Genomic DNA, 24,548 nt, shown 5'->3' with positions numbered 1-24,548 from the left:
AGTGCTGCCGAAGATTATTATAATCATTACAAAAAAATTGTAAGGAGCACAGTACCCTTCCTTCTATCTTTTATGTCACCTACTAACTCAAGCAGTTAATTCAAACAACTCTACGGAAAGCACATATACAAAATCTGTACGTGAAAACTGTACTGCAATTAGAAATAAGAATAATAAATAATGCTGAAAAGCTTCTTCCTAAAAAAAAAAAAGAAGCTAAATATCTTAGAAATGATAAATCACTAATTTGGCAAATATTCTAACCATTCAGTCTTCTGTAAAACGGAGTCCAAGGGGTTGAAAGGCAAAAGGAACATCTTTCATTCCAGATGTGTCCTAACTGCTCAGATCCCACACTGTTAAGTGCTGGCTTGTAGACTGGTCCCAACCATCAATCCCATTGCCTGAAGCTGCTGAACCCTGGTCAGAGGATTAGCAGCAGGAGGAAGACTGCAAAAGTCCACTCCAGTTTCTCTAAAGAGAAGGCCTGGGCTCCATAATCTTTCACCGAGAAGGTAGAACTCCATCTTTGTCTCTCAGAACCACTTAGAGATGTCACCAAAGCTTAGAGCAGACAAGCAACACAGGAAGGGGTAGGGATCTAAATGTATTTATTCAATAATTAGGAGGAAGACGAAATGATAAGTACTAAAAAATAGTGCAAATTAGAAATCGACCAGGGACTTTGTAACACGTTAGTCTTTTAAAATTACGTTTTATAAATATATAGCAACAGGTATTAATGCAAATGTATGTATATTATGTTTTAAAGAAGCTTGTACCAGTTAAACAAGTCAGTAAGGCCTACACAATATTGTTTCACTTTTTTCATGTTCTCTATCCTCATTTTCAGTTATAAGAAGTTAAAGGTTTTGAGTGTTTAAGTCTATATACTTACAATGTATATGTAGCCAACTCATAATTACCCCCTTACTATTATAAAAAGATTATTATAAAAGAGGTTAATATAGTCTCCGATGAGCCACAATTCTGAAATGGCTCCTACAAGTCTGGTTGCAATTTTAATCTAGTAGCAACAGAGTGACACAGAAGATTTGTCTCTTTCTGTATGTTTCAGAGCCCACATCCCAATCCAGATCTGACTAATCGCACGTTCACCTTAACCTACTTTTAAAAACCGAACCCCAAGAAGTTCTTCCTAAACCTGCCACCTTTGCGTCTGTATTTGCCCTTTTCCAGCTGAACCACAGTATGCCACGTGCTTCTCATGGGTCGAACCTCCTTGCAACAAATCCCTCCTGGACCCTGTGAGACCTGGGTGTTCAATCTTCAGGTCTGGGGTTCACAACCTGAAGGTCCAGGGTATGTGCCCGCTGCACCTCATGTCTGCAGAGCAGTCCACAGGCCAGCGCTGGCCTCACTATCACTGCTTCTGGGTTGTTGTGTTGTTGTTTCGGGTTTCTTTTTTGACGCAAGCCCATAGGGATTTATGTTTAAGATTATCCACTCTTTAGTAAACAAAGTTCATAATTACAAAAGTGTATCTTAAAAATTAAGTCCCTCACTATCACTGGACAATTCAAACCAAGTCAGCAGGTAGAGAGATTGGTTAAACCAATTTTCTGTGGTAGCCCTAAGAGAAGGTGGCAGAATAAGATATAAAATTGTCTTTCATCCTGGCTAGGTAACTTAGTTGGCTAGAATGTTGTCCTGATGCTCCAAGATTTCGGGTTTGATCCCTGGTCAGGGCAAGGCATATACAAAAATCAACCCATGGAACAACAAGTGGATCTCTCTCTCTCTCTCTCTCTCTCTCTCTCTCTCTCTCTCTCTCTCTCTCTCCTCCTCTCCCTTCCTCCCTCCTCTCCCTCCCTCTCTCCCTCTCTCTCTCTCCTCTCCCATTCTCCCTCTCTCCCTCTTCCTCTCTAAAAATCAATAAATAAAATTTAGTTTTATATCTCTCAACTTCTTTTGTCCTTCTACTCATTATGTCTTTTCTACTAGAGTAAGCACATTTTCCTAATAATCACTAAATTGGATATTAGTGCAGTTTTGCTTCTATCTTTTCAAAGAATTTTAAGGGTTAAAAACCAATTGACCACTCCAAATGCTCTTGGATTATAGAATGTTCATCCCCTTTATAAGCTAGTACGTTCTTACCCACACATACTTCAGAGACCTACAGGCAGTCCAATGGCGTGCTTCATCCTCTAAATGAAAAACCGAGGTCTGTGCTTATCTGGCCCGTGAGGCCCTGTGAGATCTCCAGAAGCGCGCAGGGCCCTCAGTTCTTTCCTCTCCCCGACCCTTTCCCCAGTTTATTCCCTGCAATTCCCAGGAAGTGACACGTATCTTCTCCTTTACATAGGTCCCAAGCCACCCTGGCTCATTTTGCCTGGCCAACTCCCTTCCCTCCTCAGGTGACCTCTTAGACACCCTTTTTCCAGGTTCTCTAAGTTTCCTGGAGAACCTTCACGTGGACATCTGTGCTGTCTTCTTCCCTGGGAGTGTTTCTTGTTTCCAACTTACTCTCTGAGCCTGGAAAACTGCTCGTCACATCCAGGCACTTGTCAGACATCTGATGAGCGAACAAAGGAACCTTCAAATCCAGGTCTTATAACTCAACTCCCTACAGTGTGTGAGACTCACCTGCTTCCGCATTACATCTGTAGCCTGCATAATGTAGCGAGGAGGCAGTCCGTGGCTTCTGGCCAGGATGATGGCCTGCTCCACTGTCACGCTCAGGGTGCACCTGTGAGCAAAGGCAAGGGCAAGTCAAATCCCACCAGTTCGTGGTAAGCACTTCAAGACACTTGGGGTTACTAACGAAGGTAGCAGAATACACCACCCCCAAATATATCATCGTGGAGCGTTACTCATTTTCCCTTGGGTATCTCCCATGCATTCATGATGTATACATGTTAATAAATTTATTTTTCTCTTGTTAATATGTCCTTTATTACAGGGGTATCAGCTAAGAACTCAGAAGGACAGGAGAAATTTTAATTTTCCTCCCCTACACTAATTTCAAAATCAAAAGGCACCAGGCAAAATCAAAGCAACTAGACAATGAACCATTGATTTTTCTACAAAATACCTGTTCTAAAGAGATTATAGAGCTACCCTGTTGGGGTCCAAAATTAAGTGTTTAAATTTCAAACAAATCCATAATGAACTATGTTTATTGGAAAGTTTGTACACAGGAAATTAAATAACCAAAATTATAATAAGTTTTATTACCAGATATTATTCTTTACTGATATTTTATGCAATTAAAAAATGATTCCCTAATATTTCCACTCATATTGATAATAGATTTATATTGATTTATGCCTAATATAGCAGAAAATAAACAGTGAAATTAATAGTCACTAAGATCAGAATTGATTTTTTGAAAGTATATTTCTTGGACTTAATTTAAAGACTGTAAAATTTTCCAAAGGAACCTTTAATTAATTATACAACAATGCAGTACCCAGAGTAGCCCCAAGAAAATTCACAATTCAGTCCCTGAATTCAATGATTGGTGAGCCTTCTTCCTTTTCCTTCCCTTTATGGTCTTTCATATTTTTCTCTCTAGTGGTTCTTAGAGCCTATATTTAAGTATTTGTTAATGTTCTCAGGAGCTGGTTTCTGAATTGTTTTTTCAGGGGTAATTTCTGTACACATTTAATAAAAATGCTCATTACTTTCAGATGTTTTTCCTAAAATTTATTTTAGTGGATATGTTTTACTTCACTTTTCAATTTACTAGTATTTTTATGGTATTTTCTCCATGTCTGCATTTACCCCCGTGTGGTTTGATTTTTACACATGTATCTTTCTAGATCGGTCTAATTTTCCCCTACAAATGAAAGTAAGTTCAATAATACAATTGCTTTTTGTGTGTGTGTGAGAAATATCTAACCCATTTATCCCTGGTTATGAGGCTGAACTATAGCAGTCTAGGATGTGTGGTGGCTTTTGATACTGATGATTAAGGAAAAGAGAAGACAGTATTTAAAATATCACTGCTGTAAATTTAGAAAGAACCTGACAAAGTGCCACTGTGTTATTATACATAATTGCGTTCTAAGGAGAAACATGTTGCGTTCCACTGGCTGTTAAATGACTTGAAAAGCAGCTTCCACGTTAACAATACAGAGAATTCTTCAGAAAGCACTAATAACCCATATTCAAAGGCTAAAGTTTTATGTCTAGCTTCCAGTAGTGCACAAGGTTTACAAAGATTTGGTGTATGAATCTGATAATGCACCTGCCTGCTGTAAGACAATGTATGCCAATGAAAGCCAAAAGGTATCACTGACAGTTCATGTGTAAAAACCAATTGTTTACAAAGCATTTGTTAGGTTACCAGACAGACCATAACCTTATTCTCCTTCTTCAGGTCTCCTCTACTTCAATTTTAAGTTCTTACTGATCCTAACATTTTTTTTTAAATATATTTTATTGATTTTTTACAGAGAGGAAGAGAGAGGGATAGAGAGTTAGAAACATCGATGAGAGAGAAACATCGATCAGCTGCCTCTTGCACACCCCCTACTGGGGATGTGCCCACAACCAAGGTACATGCCCTTGACCGGAATCGAACCTGGGACCCTTGAGTCCGCAGGCCGACGCTCTATCCACTGAGCCAAACCGGTTTCGGCTGATCCTAACATTTTAATCAATAATGCCCATTACACCAGCTGAATGAAGTTAAAAAAAAATTGGTATCTTTTTCTAATCACACTGAAATATCTGTATGAAATTTCTTTCACCAGCATATCCAAAAAAAGATGGCTTCATCTATCCTTGCTCTTCATATTAACAACATATTCCAATTAGGCCCCAAGCTTAATTTGCCACTGTTTAAAAGTAAGACATTTTAAAAGGGACAACCAGGTCAATGTGGGAGATAATGCAAAAGGTTGATGTCTCCATGAAGGCTCAGAGTTTCCATCACAGCATCACAAGTCCATTTCCTAAACTGAGCTTATGAAAGAAAGCCTAGCCACAAATCCACAACTTCACTGTGAATGTGCCGTTATTTGCCTCATAACTTTTTATCTTCTCTCAACTATCTCAATCTGAATGTCCAAAGGAAAAGCTCAGCATTAGCAAGACGCATTTTGATTCTTGCATTGTCTGAAAAATCCCAGGTCGCAAAGAGTAGTGCATGGTTTTCCAGTGGTGTATAAATGTATACGCAGAGTCAGGTTTTAGGAGAGAACAGTTGATTTTGTAGCTATTTCCAGTGACAGTGATCTGCTAACCCTGGGCACGAGAGTGAAGGGAGCAGCCCAAAGGCCAGGATCCTAAGCAAGTCCCATTCAGTACTAGATTTCTTGTCTGACCCACCAGTTTCCTTTCTAGCATGATCTCTGTTGTAACATTAGACAGCACATTAAAATTTAAATAAATCTATATATTTTTTACTCCACCGTGGAAAATACGGACCTTCAATTTTTCAGCTCGTTTCAGATGCAATGCCACATAAAGTTTTTAGACAACTGTTTTCTTGGGAGTCACCAAAAAAAAAGGTCACAGAGTTGAAATTGTCCTTTGTAAAAAGGCAAATATAACTAGACATTGAAGACAGTTGTTTATTGATTTTAGTAATAAGACATTTCAAGTAGTGGCTCTGCTTAGGGCATACTCCTGAGGAAGTGAAATAGACAAGGCTGCAAAATTTTGCAGAAATTGTGCATTTCCCACAGAAAGAAGAAACAGAGGGTCAATATATCTGTGCTTATAATGAATAAGTCTTGACATATTTTGTGTTAATAGATCCCAAGTCACTATGATAAATGTGACTTGGAGCTAATTGGTCCAATTTAATTTGACTGTGGAAGTGTCACTAAGAAGTTCCTTTCCATCCATCCATCCAATTACTTTTCAGTGTCTACTTTGAACCTACAAGTGACATTAGGTGCTGTCAGAAGTGGATTTACCATGTGAGGATGCAGAGAAAAAGGAACCCTCGTGCACTGCTGGTGGGAATGCAGACTGGTGCAGCCACTGTGGAGAACAGTATGGAGCTTCCTCAAAAAACTAAAAATGGAACTCCCATTTGATCCAGTGATCCCACTTCTAGGAATATATCCCAAGAAACTAGAAACACCAATCAGAAAGGACATATGCACCCCTATGTTCATAGCAGCACAATTTACAATAGCTAAGATTTGGAATCAGCCTAAGTGCCCATCAGCAGATGAGTGGATTAGAAAACTGTGGTACATCTACACAATGGAATACTACACTGCTATAAAAAGGATGGAACTCCTACCATTTGCAACAGCATAGATGGAGCTGGAGAGCATTATGCTAAGTGAAATAAGTCAGTCAGAGAAAGATAACTATCACATGATCTCACTCATTTGTGGATTATAATGAACAACATAAACTGATGAACAAAAACAGATCTAGAGATAGAGAAGCATCGATCAGATGCTCAAACCTCAGAGGGAAGGTAGGGGAGGGAGGAGGAAAGGGGGAGAGATCAACCAAAGGACTTGTATGCATGCATATAGGCCTAACCAATGGACACAGACAACGGGGGGTGAGGGTGAGGGCAGGACTGGGGGAATGGGGGACAATGAGGGGATAAGGACACATTTGTAATACCTTAATCAATAAAGAAAAAATAAATAAAAAAGGTTGAATTTCAGGGTCCCTTACCTGTATGGATGCCTAGAAACCTGTTTATATAGTCACACACTTTTAAAAACTCGCAAAAGCTGTAATACTTTCAATAATAAAGATAAATTAAAATAAATTAATTAAAAAAAACTCACAAAAGCAAAATGTTTTCATTGCAAATGGTTACTACGGCTGCCTTTTTATATCCCGACTTCCCTCTGTCATGTTCTGTAGTGTTCAAATGGCCATGGTTATTTCTGGAACTAAACTAAATTAAGTAAATTAGGGGTGCATTTAGGTTAGGTTACTGGGACCTATGCATATGATTCCTAGTCACTTTCATTTATAGTTAGGTTATTAAAGTATCCTGACGCAGGAATGGATTCCAGAGTATTCCTACTGCCCACTGTACAAATTCACCCAATGTTGAAAAGGAGGTGCAGGACTCGAGGTTGTAATGCAATATGTTCATACCCTGGGGCATCCAGGACTGTAAGTATGTGTGTGGAGGAGGAGAAACAAGGTTAAAAATGCATTGAGCCAGAAGGCGACTAATGTCATCTCCATTGCTCCTTGCTACTGACTCATACGGTACGTGTGCCTCTATGAACTCATGTGGGCAACACATTATTTGGAAAATCTGAGGAACATTAGGTTTCAGAAATCCCAGTTTCTCAAATCCCTTTGCATTTTAATTAATTATTATTTGTTAATCCTTACCCAAGGATATGTGTTTATTTTAAATATATATATTTTATTGATTTCAGAGAGAGGAAGGGAGAAGAAGAGAGAGATAGAAACATCAATGATGAGAGAAAATCATTGATCAGCTGCCTCCTATATGCCCCCTACTGGAGATTGAGCCTGAAACCTGGGCATATGCCCTGACCAGGAATCGAACTTCAACCTCCTGGTTCATGGATCAATGCTCAACTACTGAGCCACAACGACTGGGCAAGGATATGTTTTGATTGATTTTTAGAGAGAAAGGGAGAGAGAGAGAGAAACATCAACTTGAAAGAGAAGCATCAATCGGTTGCCTCCCAGACTCACTCCAACCAGGAATCAAACCCACAACCTGAGTACGTGCCCTGCCAGTCAACACTTCAATAAATTGAGCCACCCAGCCAAGGCTATTTTAACTATTTTTAAAAGCTTTCTACTTTTTTATTTTAAAGAGAAATTCATTAAAGTAACCCTGTGGTAAATTCTTTTATAAGATTCTGATGTTACAGGATTATGATAATTACATGGAGTAAATGACAAACTTCTACCAATATTCTTTTATAAACTGGGGTTTGGCTGAACTAGAGTTTTACCTGACATAATTAGGCATTTGTTAATATGAGGTTTTTCTTTCAGATGTCTGTTCCAACTGATCCTAGGTAGTAGCTATCAATTTTATTTTATACTAGAGGCCCGGTGCACAAAATTTGTGCACGGGTAGGGTCCCTTGGCCAGGCCGGCGATCAGGGCTGATTGGGGCCTTCTGGCTGCTGGCCAGGGCCTTCCTTCATTCTGCGCCACCCACTGGTGGTCAGCACACGTCATAGCAAGCAGTCAAACTCCCAGTGGGTCAAACTCCTGAGGGGACAATTTGCATATTAGCCTTTTATTATATAGGATGTCAAACCACGGAGCTAAAGGTCAGGAAAAGCATGTGAACTGGTCTCTTATTTGCCATTTCTACTCCTAGATGCTAGGGGTTGAAAATGACCAATATCCAAACCTCCTTCTCAAACAAGTCTCACTGCAGAGACAAAGCCTGGCTTCCTATGTTGGCTTAATTGGAAAATTGTGTAGCTCAGTCATTAATTAAGTTGAATCTATCATACTCTATTTAGTTCACTTTCTAAGACTTCAAATATTAAATCAAATTACATGTAAATCCTTTTTAAAAACATCAAACATGACATTTCTATAATAAATTAGACACAAGATTCTTGAAACCTAAGGACCGTCTACATATTTGATCATTTGCCAGGATAACAGATAAAAACATCAGTTGTACTCTAATTACATTTTCAAACCTCCATGGATCTACTGCCTCATTTAATGTTGATTCAAATTGTACTGAACAATGAAGCCAATCTCCCAAGAGTTGAAATGTGTTAAATTGAACACTTGGGGAGATGCATCACCCCTTTTGGGCCACGAGGATGACACAGTAACTTAACCCGACATGGGAAAGGAGAACAATGCAAGGTTTGTGGCTTTGAGTTCTGTTTTCCTACAATGGATTTATTTGCTAATTCTCAGCAAGGTCATGGTCAGAAATTCTGAGGTTTTGCTAGGTAGCTAATGATTATATTGCTATCTCTTGGGGTGATCCCACATTTTCTTATTATTAGTGGAGGAGGGGCATTCAGATTCTAGTTATAAGCTAAATCACCTTTAATAAATCACCTGAAAACCTAATGTAATGAAGATTTCCGAATCTGTAGCCACAATAATTTTGAATAAATCAACATTATGTAGATGTTGAAGTGAAAACATATTTTTAAAAGTAATTAAAAATAAAAATGCAACCTTTGGCAAAGGATACTTTGTTTTTATTTCCCCCCTTTTTTTTAGAAAAAAAAAAATCAGTATTCATATTTCACCAACAAGTCTCTAAAGGACCAGGTGTTGTAATCACGGTCACACAGGGAGGAAGTCACAGGACTCAAAACCATTTTCTGATTCAAAATCTAGGTCTCTTTCCATTAATGCAAAATTGTATCACGTAGATGGCTGCATTTAGAGAATTCTACCTCCACACATCCATAATTCAACAATCACAATCTTGGCTCAGCATTTATACTTTAGATATGTTTTTTAAATTGATTTTAAAAAAAGAGGAAGGGAGAGGAATAGAGAGACAGAAACATCGACTGGCTGCCCCCGTCATGTTCCCTACTGGGGATCGAGCCTGCAACCTGGTCATGTACCCTGACCGGGAATCAAACTGGTGACCTCTTGGCTCAACCACTGAGCCACACCGGTTGGGCAGCATTTATACTTTAAATTCATTGTTTTGGGAAAGTTTAATTCGGTCAGGCCATATCACTTCGCTATGAATGTAGACCTCATCATACTAAAATGAATGTGTTCGTGATTAAAAAGGAACTTAGATGTGAAGCACGTTAAATGAGTATAACGATTGTAAGGCCATCAGGTAGTAAAAATAAACTGAAGGGAGACCGTGTACCTTCTCTATGCAGATTTGCATTTTTCGATATAAAACGCACTGTTCTGTGCAGAGAGTGCTCATTCCTGCAATGATCTCATTTATTCTGTCTTCTAATTACTTTTAACCACCGAGCACAGAGCACCACTGTGAAAAGTCTATTGACATCTAGAATGAAACAGCTGACTGAAGAAGCTAATTGCTTAATGTCGCAGGGTTATAGATCCCCTGCTCCCTCCTGTTACCTCACACTGAGGGAGAATGGTGCACCGGGGGCTGATGCAGAATGTTAAGTACTGATCAGTCCTGGATTGGCTGCTATGCTTCTACACAGACAGAGTGTCTGTGACAGGAATATGGAAAGACCGCTGCTGACCTATTGGTCTTTCCCACCTTGTTCGCCCTTAGCAATGCATTTGTGACAAATGAAAAGCCGGAGAACACTGTCACAGGTCCTCAGGGATCTCAAAACCCGAACCCCTGTGCCCTCGATCCCCTGTAACAGGGAAGACACTTTTCTTAATAAAACACTTAAGTATTATTATGTGAAAAAGGGGCAAACAGACTATTTTGTTTTCAATAATAAGGAATTCACTTATATACACACTTACACACAGATAGGATAAAATATTAAATATATATACTCTCTCTTTAGGAAAATGTGAACGACAGTCTAACAACAGCTAGTATCCATAAGCCAGCAATCACTCAAGCAAGTTTCCAGTATATTCTATAGAAATAAGCTCTGGCCCCGCTGGTGTGGTGAGTCGTTGAGCTTCAACCCTATGCACCAGGAGGCTGCGTTATGATTCCCTGTCAGGGCACAAGCTCGGGTTGCAGGCTCAATCCCCAATAGGAGGCGTGTAGGAGGCAGCTGATCCATGTTTTTCTCATCAATGTTTCCATCTTTCTCTCCCTCTCCCTGAAATCAATAAAAACATATTTAAAAGAAAAAGAAATAAGCTCCGATGTCTTTTGAGGCTTTCAACATTATTTGACTCCTGTCAAACAGACTGTACTGATGAAATCTTCCCATGACTATATTGGGTTCCTAGGTTTCCTGGTCTGCGAGCTGAAAGATGAGGGTTTAATGAGCAATAAGAAAAAAGAAAAACCACACAGTACAGAGATGGCAGGCAGAGCGGGGCAGGGTGGAGAAGAACTGAGCAGAAGGCAGAAGTGAGCAGGACAGCTGGCGTGAGATCCTGGTGGCACATGCAGAGCCATACAGAATACTCCGCTCACTCCATAGATTTTAAGGCAAAAAGCCATCGAGTGTTAAGGGGCACATTTGCAGCATTGTCACAGGGAACTGGACATGGCATTTTCATGAAAGATAATGGGACTTTCTACTGCAAGTTTCAATACATGTCCTGGCAGTCCTCAGTGTATAACTTTAAACCAAGGCTTACAAATTAACTGCCAGGCAAAAACTCTCCCCACCCCTCATTCTTTCTATGCAAGCACCTTAAAGTGTGTTTTCGTCTGAAGTGGTTTCATGGCTGCGTTTAGCACGGAGGCAGTCACAGGCCTTTGGGGAATTGAGCACTTGAGGCACTTGAGGATGTATGTGCTGTGCTGAACGTGTGAATGAATATGAAATACTGCGTGTGTAGTTTAGTCACCAGGTTTGAATCTGCTTCTTCACATTTTAGATTTTTAGCCCAAACTCTACCTATTTTATTTCATTTCTGTTTTGTTTGGGCGGATTTACCTGAATAGATTGGAAACCCATGGCAACTACCTGAACTTCCTTGACCTTACTCTCCACTTTGCTATCTGACTTGTATCTTTACTCCTTCCAGGTTCTCTGATGACTCCAGCACTTAAGGGGTGTCTGGTATGAGATTTCTTCCCTCTCCCCAGTTCTTTGACACCGGACCATAATTGTTTGTCTCTCTGACCTGTTTGTCCCAGACACCAAAGAGAGCTTAATCTGCGTATCGTCAGACGTTTCCGATGGGTCCTCCTGAGTTCTATTCTGAGGCGCCCACTTGCAGGGCCCAGAGAGCGCTGGGAGGTGGAGAACCCGGGACAGCAATACCCTGATGAGTTCCGGCGATCTTTCCTCAACCCCACGTGGGCAGCTGATTCTTCTTTGTCTCACTTCTGTGCCTTCTCCTGGGGTAGCCCTTCCTGCTCCCAACACCTGAGTGTGTTCATTCCTGAGTGGGTTTAGTCATGCTTTAAACCCAGCTCACATGTATCTCTGTGAAGTCAGCTCTGACCTGGTCTCCTTCTCCTCTCTCCCTGTACTATTATCAGCCCCATTTCTGTTTTTCCATAGCCTCTTGCTAGGGGGGCGAGGGGGAGTCCAATTATTTCTAATTGCAGTATACATTGTGAAATAGTCATCATAGTCAAGCTAATTAATATATCCATCACCTCACACAGTACTACTTTCCTATTCTTCGTGTGTGTGTGTGTGTGTGTGTGTGTGTGTGTGTGTGTGTGTGTTGAAAACACTTAAGCAATGTCAGGTATATAGCACAGTATAATTAACTATAGTCACATTGTTGTACATTAGATCTCCAGAATTTATTCATATTGCATTACTGAAATGTTGTACCATTGACGAATATCTCCCCATTTCCCCCCTCCTAGCCCCTGTTAACCACCATTCTGCCCTCTGTTTCTCTGAGTTTGGTGGAGTAATTAAGATTTATATGTACTTGTATTCTACTCTGAGTGGGATATATTTTTCTATTTTCCAAGAGCCCCATTATAGCATTTTATTTTTTCTTTCTAAAGATTAGAGCACAATTTTTTTTTTCATTTTTTGTTTTGATTCATTAACTATTTTATTAGATATCAAACAAGTGAGAACAGTTGATTTAGTCATAATCTAATTATAACTGTTAAAAATAATTGAAACTACAGTTATATTTAATGACAATTTTAAATGTCAGCTCTGTCATTGTTATTCCTACCCTTATATAAAAGAAGTGTTTTAGACCAATGTGTTTCAGATTCATGATTACAGAGCACAATTTTAGAACCTCTTATTGGGAATATACAGTATCTTGGGATCATGAGTAAGCAAAAATGTTTCTTCTGTTCTATTTAGCCGTCTTCCTGGAGATTTAAAATTCAAGAATTTCTACTAATCTTGTTACTGAATCTCTCAAATCATTTTTTGCACAGAAAGTAAAGGGATACATCTGAAACCTACATTTGCTTACTGCAGGGGTTTTTTCTGTCCCATAGAATCTAACCTACATAGGGAAATCCCCAGAGTGAATCTCCTGCCCTTACCTGCTGTTTCAACTGCAAGTGGAGAAAGATGCCGCTTCATCATCTGCCCCTTAGGACTGACGACCCGCACCAGGCTGCCCTGAGTGCCCCACTTTTATAAGATCCTGCATTTTTTAATCGGAGGCCTATTTTGTCAATTCGTCCCCCAATGTCATATGATGACAGATTAAAATACTGCTAAGAGAAAGTTCTTTAAAGTTCAAACAAAAGTGGTTTTCAAAATTGTTCATTGATACTTATCTGAAAAATATTTTTTTAAAAATAATTTGTAGGAATCGAGAGTCACTACACTGTTTATCATAATTTGAAATATCGACTTTTTCATTAACCAAATTGGTAACACATAGTTCTCTTTATTGTTTTATATTTTAACTCCTGGATTTCATTATTCTAACAAATGCTTACAATCATATGTTAGGTCCTATGCTATGGTCACATGATGGGTTATATAAGCTTCAGCTGGTAGGGAAGTGTTAGATAGGACAAGGGTCTCAAGGTCTGGGCGGTTCTTACTAAATGCTCTTCTTGCTAAGTGATAAAACGTACCACAGTATTTTGCAAATGCAGCTATAAACAGATGAGCTTGACAGCAACTCAACCTGGTAAGCCCACTGCAAAGAAGAAATCAACTTGTAACTAACCAAATAGTCCACATAAGCAATGGCGGAGTCCACCTTCCCCGAGACAGAGTTTTGGATAGAAATCCTGTCTTCTTTACTTGTCACCATTAAAGATACTACCCAGCCACAACCATGTCTAGTCCTTGAATAGAGCATCCCAAGTGGCCAACCCCTTGAGTTCAGTAACAGAAAGGGAAGAAGAACGACTGAGAATTCAATCAACATTTGTAATACTGTCAAATGTGAAAATATATCCCAATTTCCAAATACCAAAATAAGAAAGCATTTTAGAAATAGACTCCTTTTAAGTTAGAAACTTCATATAGCTCTATTCCTAATCTCTATATCAAAATCCCTTTAGTTCCTAAAACTTTATACATGTTAAAGTTAATTTCTACAATGTGCTAAAGAAAAAGCAGTCTAACACTGGAATACATAGATGATGGCCAGCTTGATGTTCATCATCATTACATTTTTTTAATGATGAGAACAAGCTGGTGTTGCCACAGACTGTTTCTCACACTTATATGTGGTTTTAAACGGGAGCTAGTGGTGATGCGGACTGGTGCTGGTGAGTCCTGGTAATGCTGTTCAGAAGCCCGCCTGGATGTCAGTAAAAAATGCAGGGCCTTAGTTCCTGGAAGAAATTCACCCTCTCAACAAAGCATGAAGATAAACGGTAAGTTATGAGTACAGAGCCTCCAACGTTTTCATTCAAAGACGTCATAGGCGAGTCAGAAACATGCGGCTTGTGTTCAGATGACCCTTTTCCCGCAGGGCCAGCCCAGGGCTCTGACACCACCCACACCCCATTGTTAATAGAACCAGAGAGTGTGGACAAAACCCTCTGGAGTAAGTCCTTAGAGGGGGAAAATAATTCCAGATTTCTTGTCCTCACTAGAAATTTCTCTGACATATCTTTTCAGGTAGCCTCGGGAAATGCCCACCCACTGGCTCCCACGGCGCAGAAAGCTGAAGCTGATGGGTGGGAGGAAAAGGGCGTGTTTGGTTTTGGACACACTAGGACGCATGCCTCTGGTTTTATAACATTTGTGGGTACTGATTTTTATCAGTTAAAGAAAACCAGTTGGCTAGTAAGCCGGTGCGGGAATAAAGAACCAAAACAAAATGAAATGCCGCGTTGAATGGAAGGCTGCTGCAGTATGAAATCAAAGGGACACGGAGAAATCCCCATGGCGTGCTTCTGGATAGCCCGCAACAAATAACTGGCAGGAGGACAAAGGGAACTTTAACAGCCACAGTGCCGATTCAATACTTTAAAAATGTCCACTTTAGCAAAAACTTAAAAACACTCACTTTGGCATAAGGTAAAGTTGCTGTAAGGCATGCATCTGGACAATATATAGCATAAATCTTGGTAGAAAAGGAAATTCAAAAGATCTTCAAATGTTTGTACTTGTTAAACCAAGGAGTGTAAATGAAAGCACTGCTGAAATATCAGTGCCCATTGAGAAGAGGAGCATGATATGTACCCTCTTTACACAAGGCATGAGGACAATCCTTCTGGAACCTGAACAAAAATATATAAACCACAGGTTTAAACTCTAGTAATTCTACCTGGAGGATATTTTTGTTTTCTTTTAGCTTAATGGGAAATAAAATTGAAATATGAATAGCTACATAAAGAAAGATGCCTCTGATGTACAAAGGATAAAAAAGAGAAATCACCAAAATAATACAGGAGTTGAGTAAACTGTGGTATAACAACTAGTTGGAATGTTATGTAACACAAATAAAAGTGATAATGAGAAAGTGGATGTATACATTTTGGAAATACATATAGTTTCTAGGAGCCTAAAGCAGATTGTTAAACTATATATACCAATAACACTGTGTTCAAATGTGTGTTGTTTGATATAAGTTGCAAGAGATGATATAAAATGAAAATAAGGCATGTCAGGATGGGAAATTCTGAGAATTTTCTATTATTAAACTACTTGTTAATAACATGTTTATACTGATTAAAAGGCAAAACCTGATCTTAAAAAGAGACAGTCCTGTTCTTCCACTATTCGAAAGCAATGAAGAGACTGTGGGCAGGAAAGTTCATCAGTGGAATTATAAGTCATGCAAAGGATTACCCTGGGAAAGAGAATTTAATAAAAACAAAGCCAGGCTAAATGCTGTGAGTGGATTTTAATCATTCATCCTGAATTCTTGTCCAACTAATCTCGCATTCATTGTTGTATGCAGTTCTGCCATCAAATTCAAATAGGCATTGAGACACCTAGACATTAATGCTAATTAAGTCTGCCTTTTCATACTGAGAAACCACATTCTTCTCTTTAATTGGAAACATATGCAGTATAATTCAATCCTTTAAGAATATTTCAGAAAAGGAAAACTGACTCTCTAATGTAGATAGCATAGGGTTGACGATTTCTCATTTTGAGTTTAAAAGTAAATGATAAAAGGTGTGTGGAATATTTATTCTCACACTGTGAACTTCTCCCCTCTGCTGGATCCATGTCTAATGGCAGTGCAGGTGTGGATCTACCTGAGTTCCTCTCCAGCTGTCTGGATTATAACTAGTAAGAGAATTATTTTAGAACCAGTCTTATGTGGAATTTCTGTGTCCAACATAAATTAGTGCACATTTACCATCATGAAAAGTCTAAGCATAGCCTTCACTAAAAGGTTAAAGATATTATTAAAGTCTCATTTTATTCTGCATCATGGAAAAACAAAACCATACCATTTTCAAATAGTTTTGACCTTCAGTTCAGCATCTGTTATGGGGCATTTGTGCCCACACTTCAGTAAATGTCTCCAAAATGAACTAACCAAAACTATATTTATTTTGAATTGTAGAAATGGAAAAGGTCAAACTACTTTGAAATCCCAATGTTACTTGTGATTCTAACACACCCTTCAATGAATACAGCAATTGTAAAATAGTTGTGGGCCATCAATCTTTTTCTCCTATACAACATCAGTCAAATTCTCAATTGCTCATGGAATATCTGAGAATAATTCGGACAACTTGGTCATGGTTCTTAGATTAAATGACAAATTTAATTGTATTAACTTTCAGTAAATTGATGTGGCGGTTGTCACAGTGTCTCCAGTCCTCAGATAATGATGATCTTGTACCAGGTTAAGAGAAGAACACAAACGCTCTAGGTGATGACACTTGGCTGAGGCCACCATGCCATTCCTGGAACACGCCAGGCACACTGCCACTTGAGCTCCCACAGGGGTGTGGCTGTTCCCTACCATGACCAAATGCCCTTTCCAGAGATTCCTGCATAACTCACTCCATTTCATACAGGTTTCTAATGAAATCACCTCTTCAGAAGGCAGTACCTCTTCTTCCCAGCCCGTCAACTTTTACCCCTTTGACTTGTAATCTTTTTTTGCATTTATTCCACCTATCATATTACATATTTACCTGTTTACTTTATTTCCTGTTTTCCCCAACACAATGAACACTATGTGAGAGTAGGGTCTTTATTTTTTCAATGCTGTATCCCCAGCCACTAAAACAGTGCTGGCCCATAATTGGTGTTCAATACATATTTATTGAGTGAATGAATAATGAGTGAATTAATAGGACCAGAATGAATGAACACAAGTTGATCATAAAGGAGAGATAATTTTTCCGCTAGTAAAAACTATGAAATGATTTTATATATTCAGTTGCAGACAACACTTTCAATTAATCTCTTAGTAAGCTTGCAATAGAGCACAAAGTACACGGCAATGAAAATAAAGAGGGAAATTCTGTATACTAGTATTCTATCAACCGTAATAAGTAATGTTCCTTTCAGAAAAATCAAGTCTTTCCATATTGCATAAGCCAAAATATGCTGTGTAGGACTTGAAAACTAGAATTCAGGCATACCAAGTCAAACGGAATTTCACACAAGAGCACCTGCTGCCTTGAATCATCTTTCTCCCCTTTTCTACCTCTCCAATCTGATGCAACAAAACCCAGTTCAACCATCAGCTTCTCCAGGGAAACTTCCCAGTTCTAACCATCGCAGAGATCTTACGTTTTATGGATAACTTTCCTAGGTCATTTACATTTTCTGTACACAAGTAGTACAGATGTACTTGTGTTTGTGTGTGTTTTTTAAATTGTTTTTGCTATATGTTATAGTATTATTATTATTATTATTAATTTTGTTATTATTTTCTGTTGTTTGTTGTTCATACTTTGTCTCTAACATGAGCATCACCACTTTATTACACAGCCAATAGCACCAACTGCAGTCCATTGCATGAGTTAAATACCAAGTGCATTTAAATAAATAATAACCACCATCCTCAAATCTAACTGGCCTAGAACTCTGAGACAATGTCAGATGACAGAAGGTTCTCTGCCCACTCAGATGACAATGAGAACTACATTCTTCCCTATTTTCCCACCTACATGGCTTTGCTTCCTTGTGAAAAATGGAAGGATGACAGAAGAGGAACACATACTTACAAAAAAGAACTTAAACTTGTGGCTGTCCACTCACCTTCTGCATCTGAGGTAGCCATATGAATTCATGCAGAGCACAGTTGCCGAAGACAAACCACCTGACTAGGACCCATCTGGGTGTCCCCTTATATGTTTAGGAACAACATACTATATGGGCTCTTACACTATTATTTTGCCAGAAGTGGGAAGATCGTAGTAACCCCAAGGCTGCAACCAGCTCACAATAATTGTGTAGCAGGGATCTAAACCACTGAGGAGTGGAGTGTCCACCAAATGCAATGAAAAGTGTCCTACCAAGCAAGTTCCTACAGTGGGATAAGGTCAATGAATGGTAACTTTGTACCTAAAGTACAAATATTATAATATAAATAAAAGCGTGAAAACATTCTGGGCTACAATGACAGAAATGTGGGAGTGTATTCATTTGGGTGAATAGTCACAGAAAATATAGGAACTAAAACCAGGAAATACTGTGCAAGAATTACCTAATTTCTGAAATCTTCTCCCAAATACATTTGTCCCTTGAATGCTGCCAGTTACAATTTCATGTCGCCAAAATGTAAACCAGCACTAAGAAGTGAAATTGGGCACGGTGCACGCTCACGTACCGGTGCACGCCGCTGTTGCACATGATGACGTGGCAGGCCCCCAGCCTGCTGCACAGCTCCGACGACACCGACAGCAGCCCCACGCCCGAGGCGCTGCACGCCGTGTTCGCACAGGCCGCCGTGCGCTTGGACCTGATAAACGAGGCTACCAGTCGGTAAAGTTCATCCAGGGCATTGAGAGGCCTCAGGAGCTACAGGACAAAGGGATGAACATAAAGTTCAACATGTTTAGTGGAAATAAATCCTTTTATTGATTTTATTTTTCATTGAATTTATTGGGGTGATATTGGTTTAAAAAATTAAAATGGTTTCAGGTATACAGTGTACATCATCTGTATATTGTACTGTGTGTTCACTACCCCAAGTCAAGTCTCCTTCCATCACTATTTATCCTCCCATACCCTCCTCTACCTCCCCCCAGCCCCTCTTCCCTCTGGCAATCACCATACCATTGTCTGTCCATGTGTCTTTCTTTTTTAAGAAATACTTATAGATAGAATATAATTCATAGCTATTATAACTTTTAATGAATAGTCTAAAACATTTTATTGTGGAGGTAACAAAATTGGAGACTGCAAATACAAAAGCAGAAAAATTGAGTAAGGGAGCTATGTAAATGATAAAGCATAAATAAATGCTATCCTCTTATTTGTACCTTATCAACATAGGCAGCCTTGGATGTGGAGTTGGGTGGTGAATTTGACTTGTCCAAGTAAAATGCCCTGTAAGAATCCAAAGAATTAAGTATTATTCATTGTGAGAGAAATTAAAATGCACGAGTGTGCTTGGTACACAAGTCTACGGACCAATTATTTCCTCATCCTGAATCCCGCAGCTGCCTGTTGGTCCTGGGCACATAGCACTTTGGAAGTAACCCAGGGAAGTGTTCAGCTCAGGACAAAGGGTTACAGGGACAGACCCCCTGCAAAGTGGAACATCCATCAAGTGCCATGACAATAGTTTCATTCACCTGGCTGAGTCACTATCTACTAAGAGCACAGGATGGAGAGCGAGATCAAAGGAATTTGAGCTATTTTAAAGAGTTCTAGACTTTCCCTAGTATCCGAAGGAGATAAGAACTCTCTAAGAGGATTGCCGTTATGAGAAGAGGAAACCAGCTTGAATTGTGTGAGGTACAGAGAAATGCAATGCGGCTGGAGCTCGGTCAGAATGAATGAAGCTTTGGAAGAGGCTGGAACAGGCAGGCTCTGCAGGGCCCTGTAAGCCCTGATGAAGACTTGGGTTTTAACTGGCCCCATTACCAGACGGCGGGCTGTTTTATAAACTTGATTGTTGTGCCTAAAAAGTCATGTTCTCCTGCAGATCTGAGTACCTTTTTATTTCAGCTATACAGGTACACACTTAGGTGAACGCTGTGAAAACCCATGCACGCACCACCATGCTTTAACTGTGTTAGCATTTTGCACTTTGTTTCTCCTTTAAAAGAAAGGAAACTTGACAGATGCAGATAAGCCCTTTGTTACTCACCCTTCTCCATTCCCATCTGGCCCCAAACTCTCCCTCACAAAGGGCAGCACCACCCGGAAGCTGGCGCTTATTACTTCCACACTTTAAGGTCACCCATATGGTCGGCCTAAATGGAGGCACCAAGGAATAGCTGTGTCTCTTTACTTTTTTCCCCTTTAAATCCACATTTTCTTTCTAGGCTTACTTCCCCAAGAAGGTGATTATTGAATAAATATTTTGGTCAGCATCTGTCAGTGGTATGCTCCGACACAGAGTTCTAGAATTAGACTGACAGTACATTTTCCCCCTCCGTACTGCTTCGGTGTCTGCTCTCAAACTAGTTGTTTTTGTTTTGGGCCTAGTCTATTTTTTCTCTCATAGGTTAAGACTTTCTTTTTATCCTCGATATTCTAAAGTTTTACCACAAACTATTTAGGCATTGATTTATTTTTATTTATCCAGACAGAGTCTTAAAGTGCACTTTCAACTTTAAGAGTCTTATCTTCAATTCTAAAATAATCTCAGCTACTATCTTTTTACATAACCTCACGTTCTCTCTCTCTCCACACACACAGATACTCAGACAGTGCACACTTTTTTTTAAAGATTTTATTTTGCAATTACTGCATTTTAGATGATTTACTAAGTAATATCTTCCAAGTGAAAAAAAAGGTCAAGTATAGAGTTTAGCACTTCTGAGAATTTTATTTCCATGATTATCTTTTCATTTGCAAGATTTCTGCCTAATCTTATTTCATTTCTATCACTAAATGCACGAGAATGTAAACTCTCCATGTGGAGGTGGGTTTGATTTAACTTTTGTTCATTGCTGCTTCTCTGCACCTAAAACAGTGTGTGGAACATAATGTTGACTTAAGAAATGTAAATAAGTAATTAGGTTAAAAAAGGTGGAGGGATTACAAACACAAAGCAGCTCACAGACAGACAACAGTATGGTGATAACCAGAGAGAAAAGGGGGTGGAGGGATGTAGAACAGGGCATGGGGGGAAAACGGTGATGGAAGGAAACTTGATTTGGGGTAGTAAACACACAATACCAGATGCAGATGATGTATTTAGATTTGTGTATCTGAAATCTATATAATTTTACTAGCCAATGTTCCCCTAATGAATCCAATGAAAAAGATACAGAAAATAATTAATAAATAAATAAATAAATAAATAAATAAATAAATAATTGGGTAACTGGCTTTCTTTTTCTTCAAGATTGTCTACCTTTTTAATGGGCTGCAATCCTTTGTTTATACTTTGAGCATCTAAAATATACTTTGCCAGGCTATTTCAACATTTTAATTTCTTCTGAGTCAAATTTGTTTTCAGTGGCAATTTTGTTGGCTCTTTCCTTCTTCATGTTCTTTGGGATTTTGTTTTGCAAGTTCATTTGACGTGGGAGGATTTTTAATTTAGTTTTATTTGTTATTTTGATTTAGCTCCAGCCCCTATCTCTCATTATCTTTCTCTTACAAATGATTCTGTGCTCATTTGGTGCCCAGAACCCCCGTCTTCATATTGGAGATGGGAGTATCACATTATGCGGACATCTGGATTATTACCAGTCACATCATGAGCCAGTTTAGTTCCTAGTTTAATGGCCATGTCAACTTCTTCCTTCATCTCAAGTCCATAAAAGCTATAGTCTCTGGCAGCCGTAGACAACAGATTGCTCATCCTTTGCTCAGAAGTGGAGGAGCCCTTCTCTACACCCTGCTTTTAAACTGTGAGGGTGGCTCTTGATCTCTACCTAGTGTGGAATGACTTTAATTCCTCATTTTCCTTAAGAAGCTGTACAGAACCCTCTGTCCACCATCAGAGGTCAACAAGCCAGAGGCCTCAGCACAGAATTGCCCCCATTTCCTTTCCATTCACTGGTCACCGAGATGATAAACTGTGACCTCAGCTGTGACTTTTACATTTTCTGCCTTCACATTTTATCCAGCATTGCTATACATTTAGAACAGAGGTAGGTGATGCTTCAAAGCTGGAAGCCATAGAGACACCTGATCAGATGTTCTCATGCCTCCTCATGTGTGCTTGGTAGAAAAAGAGCACACAAGTCAATGAATTATTTAGCCCCCCAGGGTCTCAAGCACCTCATTTTTACAGAGGATATTAAAATTGCCCTGCGTATCGATAGCATAATGTTGAAGATTAATCAATGAATATGAAGTGGTCGGTACTGTGGTCAGCAAAGAGGGCTTATGCAGTAACTATTTTTCAAGTGCACACAGTAGGAGGCATCTAAGCCAAAGTGTCCAGTTTTCCCCTAAGGCCATCTCAAACATTTTATGATCCATGTAGAAAATGAAAATTAAGGTAGATATTTGGCATCTACATAATTTTGCAATCACTGCACAAACAGAGGTTCAGTTCTCAAAAGAAAGGAAACTCTCTGTTTGGTGAAAGTGAAAGAGTATCATTTAAATGGCTTGCTCACGTGCACTGGTTGTGGGAACTGCAGCTCTTCCCTACCCTGAATAGTTTGGGGAGAAAAATATTCTGTAAAAGCACTCCAGGGATCATTAGTACACCAAGGAAAACTTCACTACTGAAGCCTGCCACCACAGCTGGCCACACTGGGCACTCTACCTACTTTCTGAAAGAAATGTCCCTAAAAAAGAAAAGTTAACAGGAGGATCATGTTGATCTAATTCTGCTACATTCATGAAAACTGACTTGGCAGAAATCTTCAACTTTTCAATGGAGCAACATCTTCTAACAAACATATTTGATGAAGAGAATCAGTAGAAAAATAACTTTTATAGATTTAAAATAAATAAGTGCTCACATCAAGTGAAACCTTATTCAGAAACAATCATATCTTTCCTAAGCTGCTATATAGCAGAACTAAAATAGAAAAAAAAAATCAGTGATATAAGCACATCCTGGAAAATACTCTTAGAAAAGAAAGGCCAACTATAAATTCAGAGTTAGATATATTATTGATCCAGACTTGGGCAAGTAGTTAATATTTGTTAGCCCATGATGATAGAAAGCAAGAAATTATTATAAAATACAACTGTGAGCTGATGACATTTAGAGAAAATGACCATGAAATATAGCCACCTTGTTACACTAATGAAATTTACATAGACAACAAATATTTTAGTCAATTACTTCTTATAATAAAAACTTGAACTTGAGGCTGCAGCTAATTTTAGGTACTCCCCATCAGAAAAACACACACACACACACAACAAAAAAAACACACAACACACACACACCACACACAGGTGTGCAGCCAGTTTACCATCCTTATGGTTTGCAGGTATTCACAGAATTTCATTATTTTTCAGAATATGACAAACTGTGGACAGGAAATGAATTTCTAATGCACTTCCCTTAATTGCAAGTCTTACCATGCTCCTTAATCAAAATTTATGAAAAAGTTAATGGTAAAATTGGATCAATGCCAAAATTGACCGTAGTTTATTATGTTTCTGAGGCTAGTAAGAATGAAGTCATGATCCTTTGTCTCAATATAGCAAATCTTACTGAGACCATTTGGAAATTGCTGCTCTTATTTTATTGAAGGTGAACAGTAAGTTTCCTTTCATGCTTGATTACATCAGGCTTCACTGTCACAATTTTATAAATTAACTCTACCATAGAAAATGGATATATTACAATAAAATTTTTTCATTTAGTCCTTATAGAATAAAATACCAATGAAAGAAGTAATAATGTCATAAGTACTATCAGTAGTGATACAAACCTATCCAAATCAAATAACTACAATGAAACTAATTTGGGCAAACTAATTTCATACAATCTAATAGTAAAGACAAGTGTACAGGTATCTACAATGCAAGGTACAATGTTGGGAGGTAAATTAAAAAGTGCAGAAAGTCACTGGGATATACCTGCAAGAGAAAGAAGGAAGGCCACGTAAGAATCCTATATAATAAAAGGCTAATATGCAAATCGACCAAACAGCAGAATGACCGGTCGCTATGATGCACACTGACCACCAGGGGGCAAACGCTCAACACAGGAGCTGTCCCCTGATGGTCAGTGCACTTCCACAGGGGGAGTGCCACTCAGCCAGAAGCTGGGCTCAAGGCTGGTGAGCCTCTCCTGCCTCCACAGCAGTGCTAAGCTGTCAGTTAGGCATCCCCCAGGGCTCCTGGACTGCGAGAGGGTGCAGGCTGGGCTGAGGGACCCCTCCCCGAGTGCACGAATTTCATGCACCAGGCCTCTAGTATAACATAAGAGTTGTACTTTGACCCATGGAAGGAATTCTGGACAGGTCAAAATGGGAAAGAATCATTTCAAGTGGAGGCAACACCATGAAGAACAGAACTGATATAGAGTGGATGGAGCCAATTTGGCTGAAAACAAGGTTCATGTAAGGTAGGGAGAGAGAATGTTGGCCAATT

The 24,548-nt window shown here is 39.2% G+C and overlaps 1 protein-coding gene across 1 annotated transcript in view; it reads right to left on the bottom strand.

Moving 5' to 3' along the window:
• PREX2 (phosphatidylinositol-3,4,5-trisphosphate dependent Rac exchange factor 2) overlaps positions 1-24,548 on the bottom strand; it is a 218,290-nt gene that overhangs the window by 8,301 nt on the left and 185,441 nt on the right. The window contains exons 36-38 of the mRNA XM_008150359.3: positions 19,340-19,406; positions 18,685-18,875; positions 2,611-2,713 (exon numbers count right to left, since the gene is read on the bottom strand). Coding sequence (XP_008148581.2) covers positions 2,611-2,713; positions 18,685-18,875; positions 19,340-19,406 — 361 coding nt within the window. The remainder of the gene's footprint in view (positions 1-2,610; positions 2,714-18,684; positions 18,876-19,339; positions 19,407-24,548) is intronic.

Source organism: Eptesicus fuscus, chromosome 19 (genome assembly GCF_027574615.1).
Source record: "Eptesicus fuscus isolate TK198812 chromosome 19, DD_ASM_mEF_20220401, whole genome shotgun sequence".
NCBI classification, from domain to species: domain Eukaryota; kingdom Metazoa; phylum Chordata; class Mammalia; order Chiroptera; family Vespertilionidae; genus Eptesicus; species Eptesicus fuscus.
This window is presented reverse-complemented; position numbering and strand designations above follow the sequence as displayed.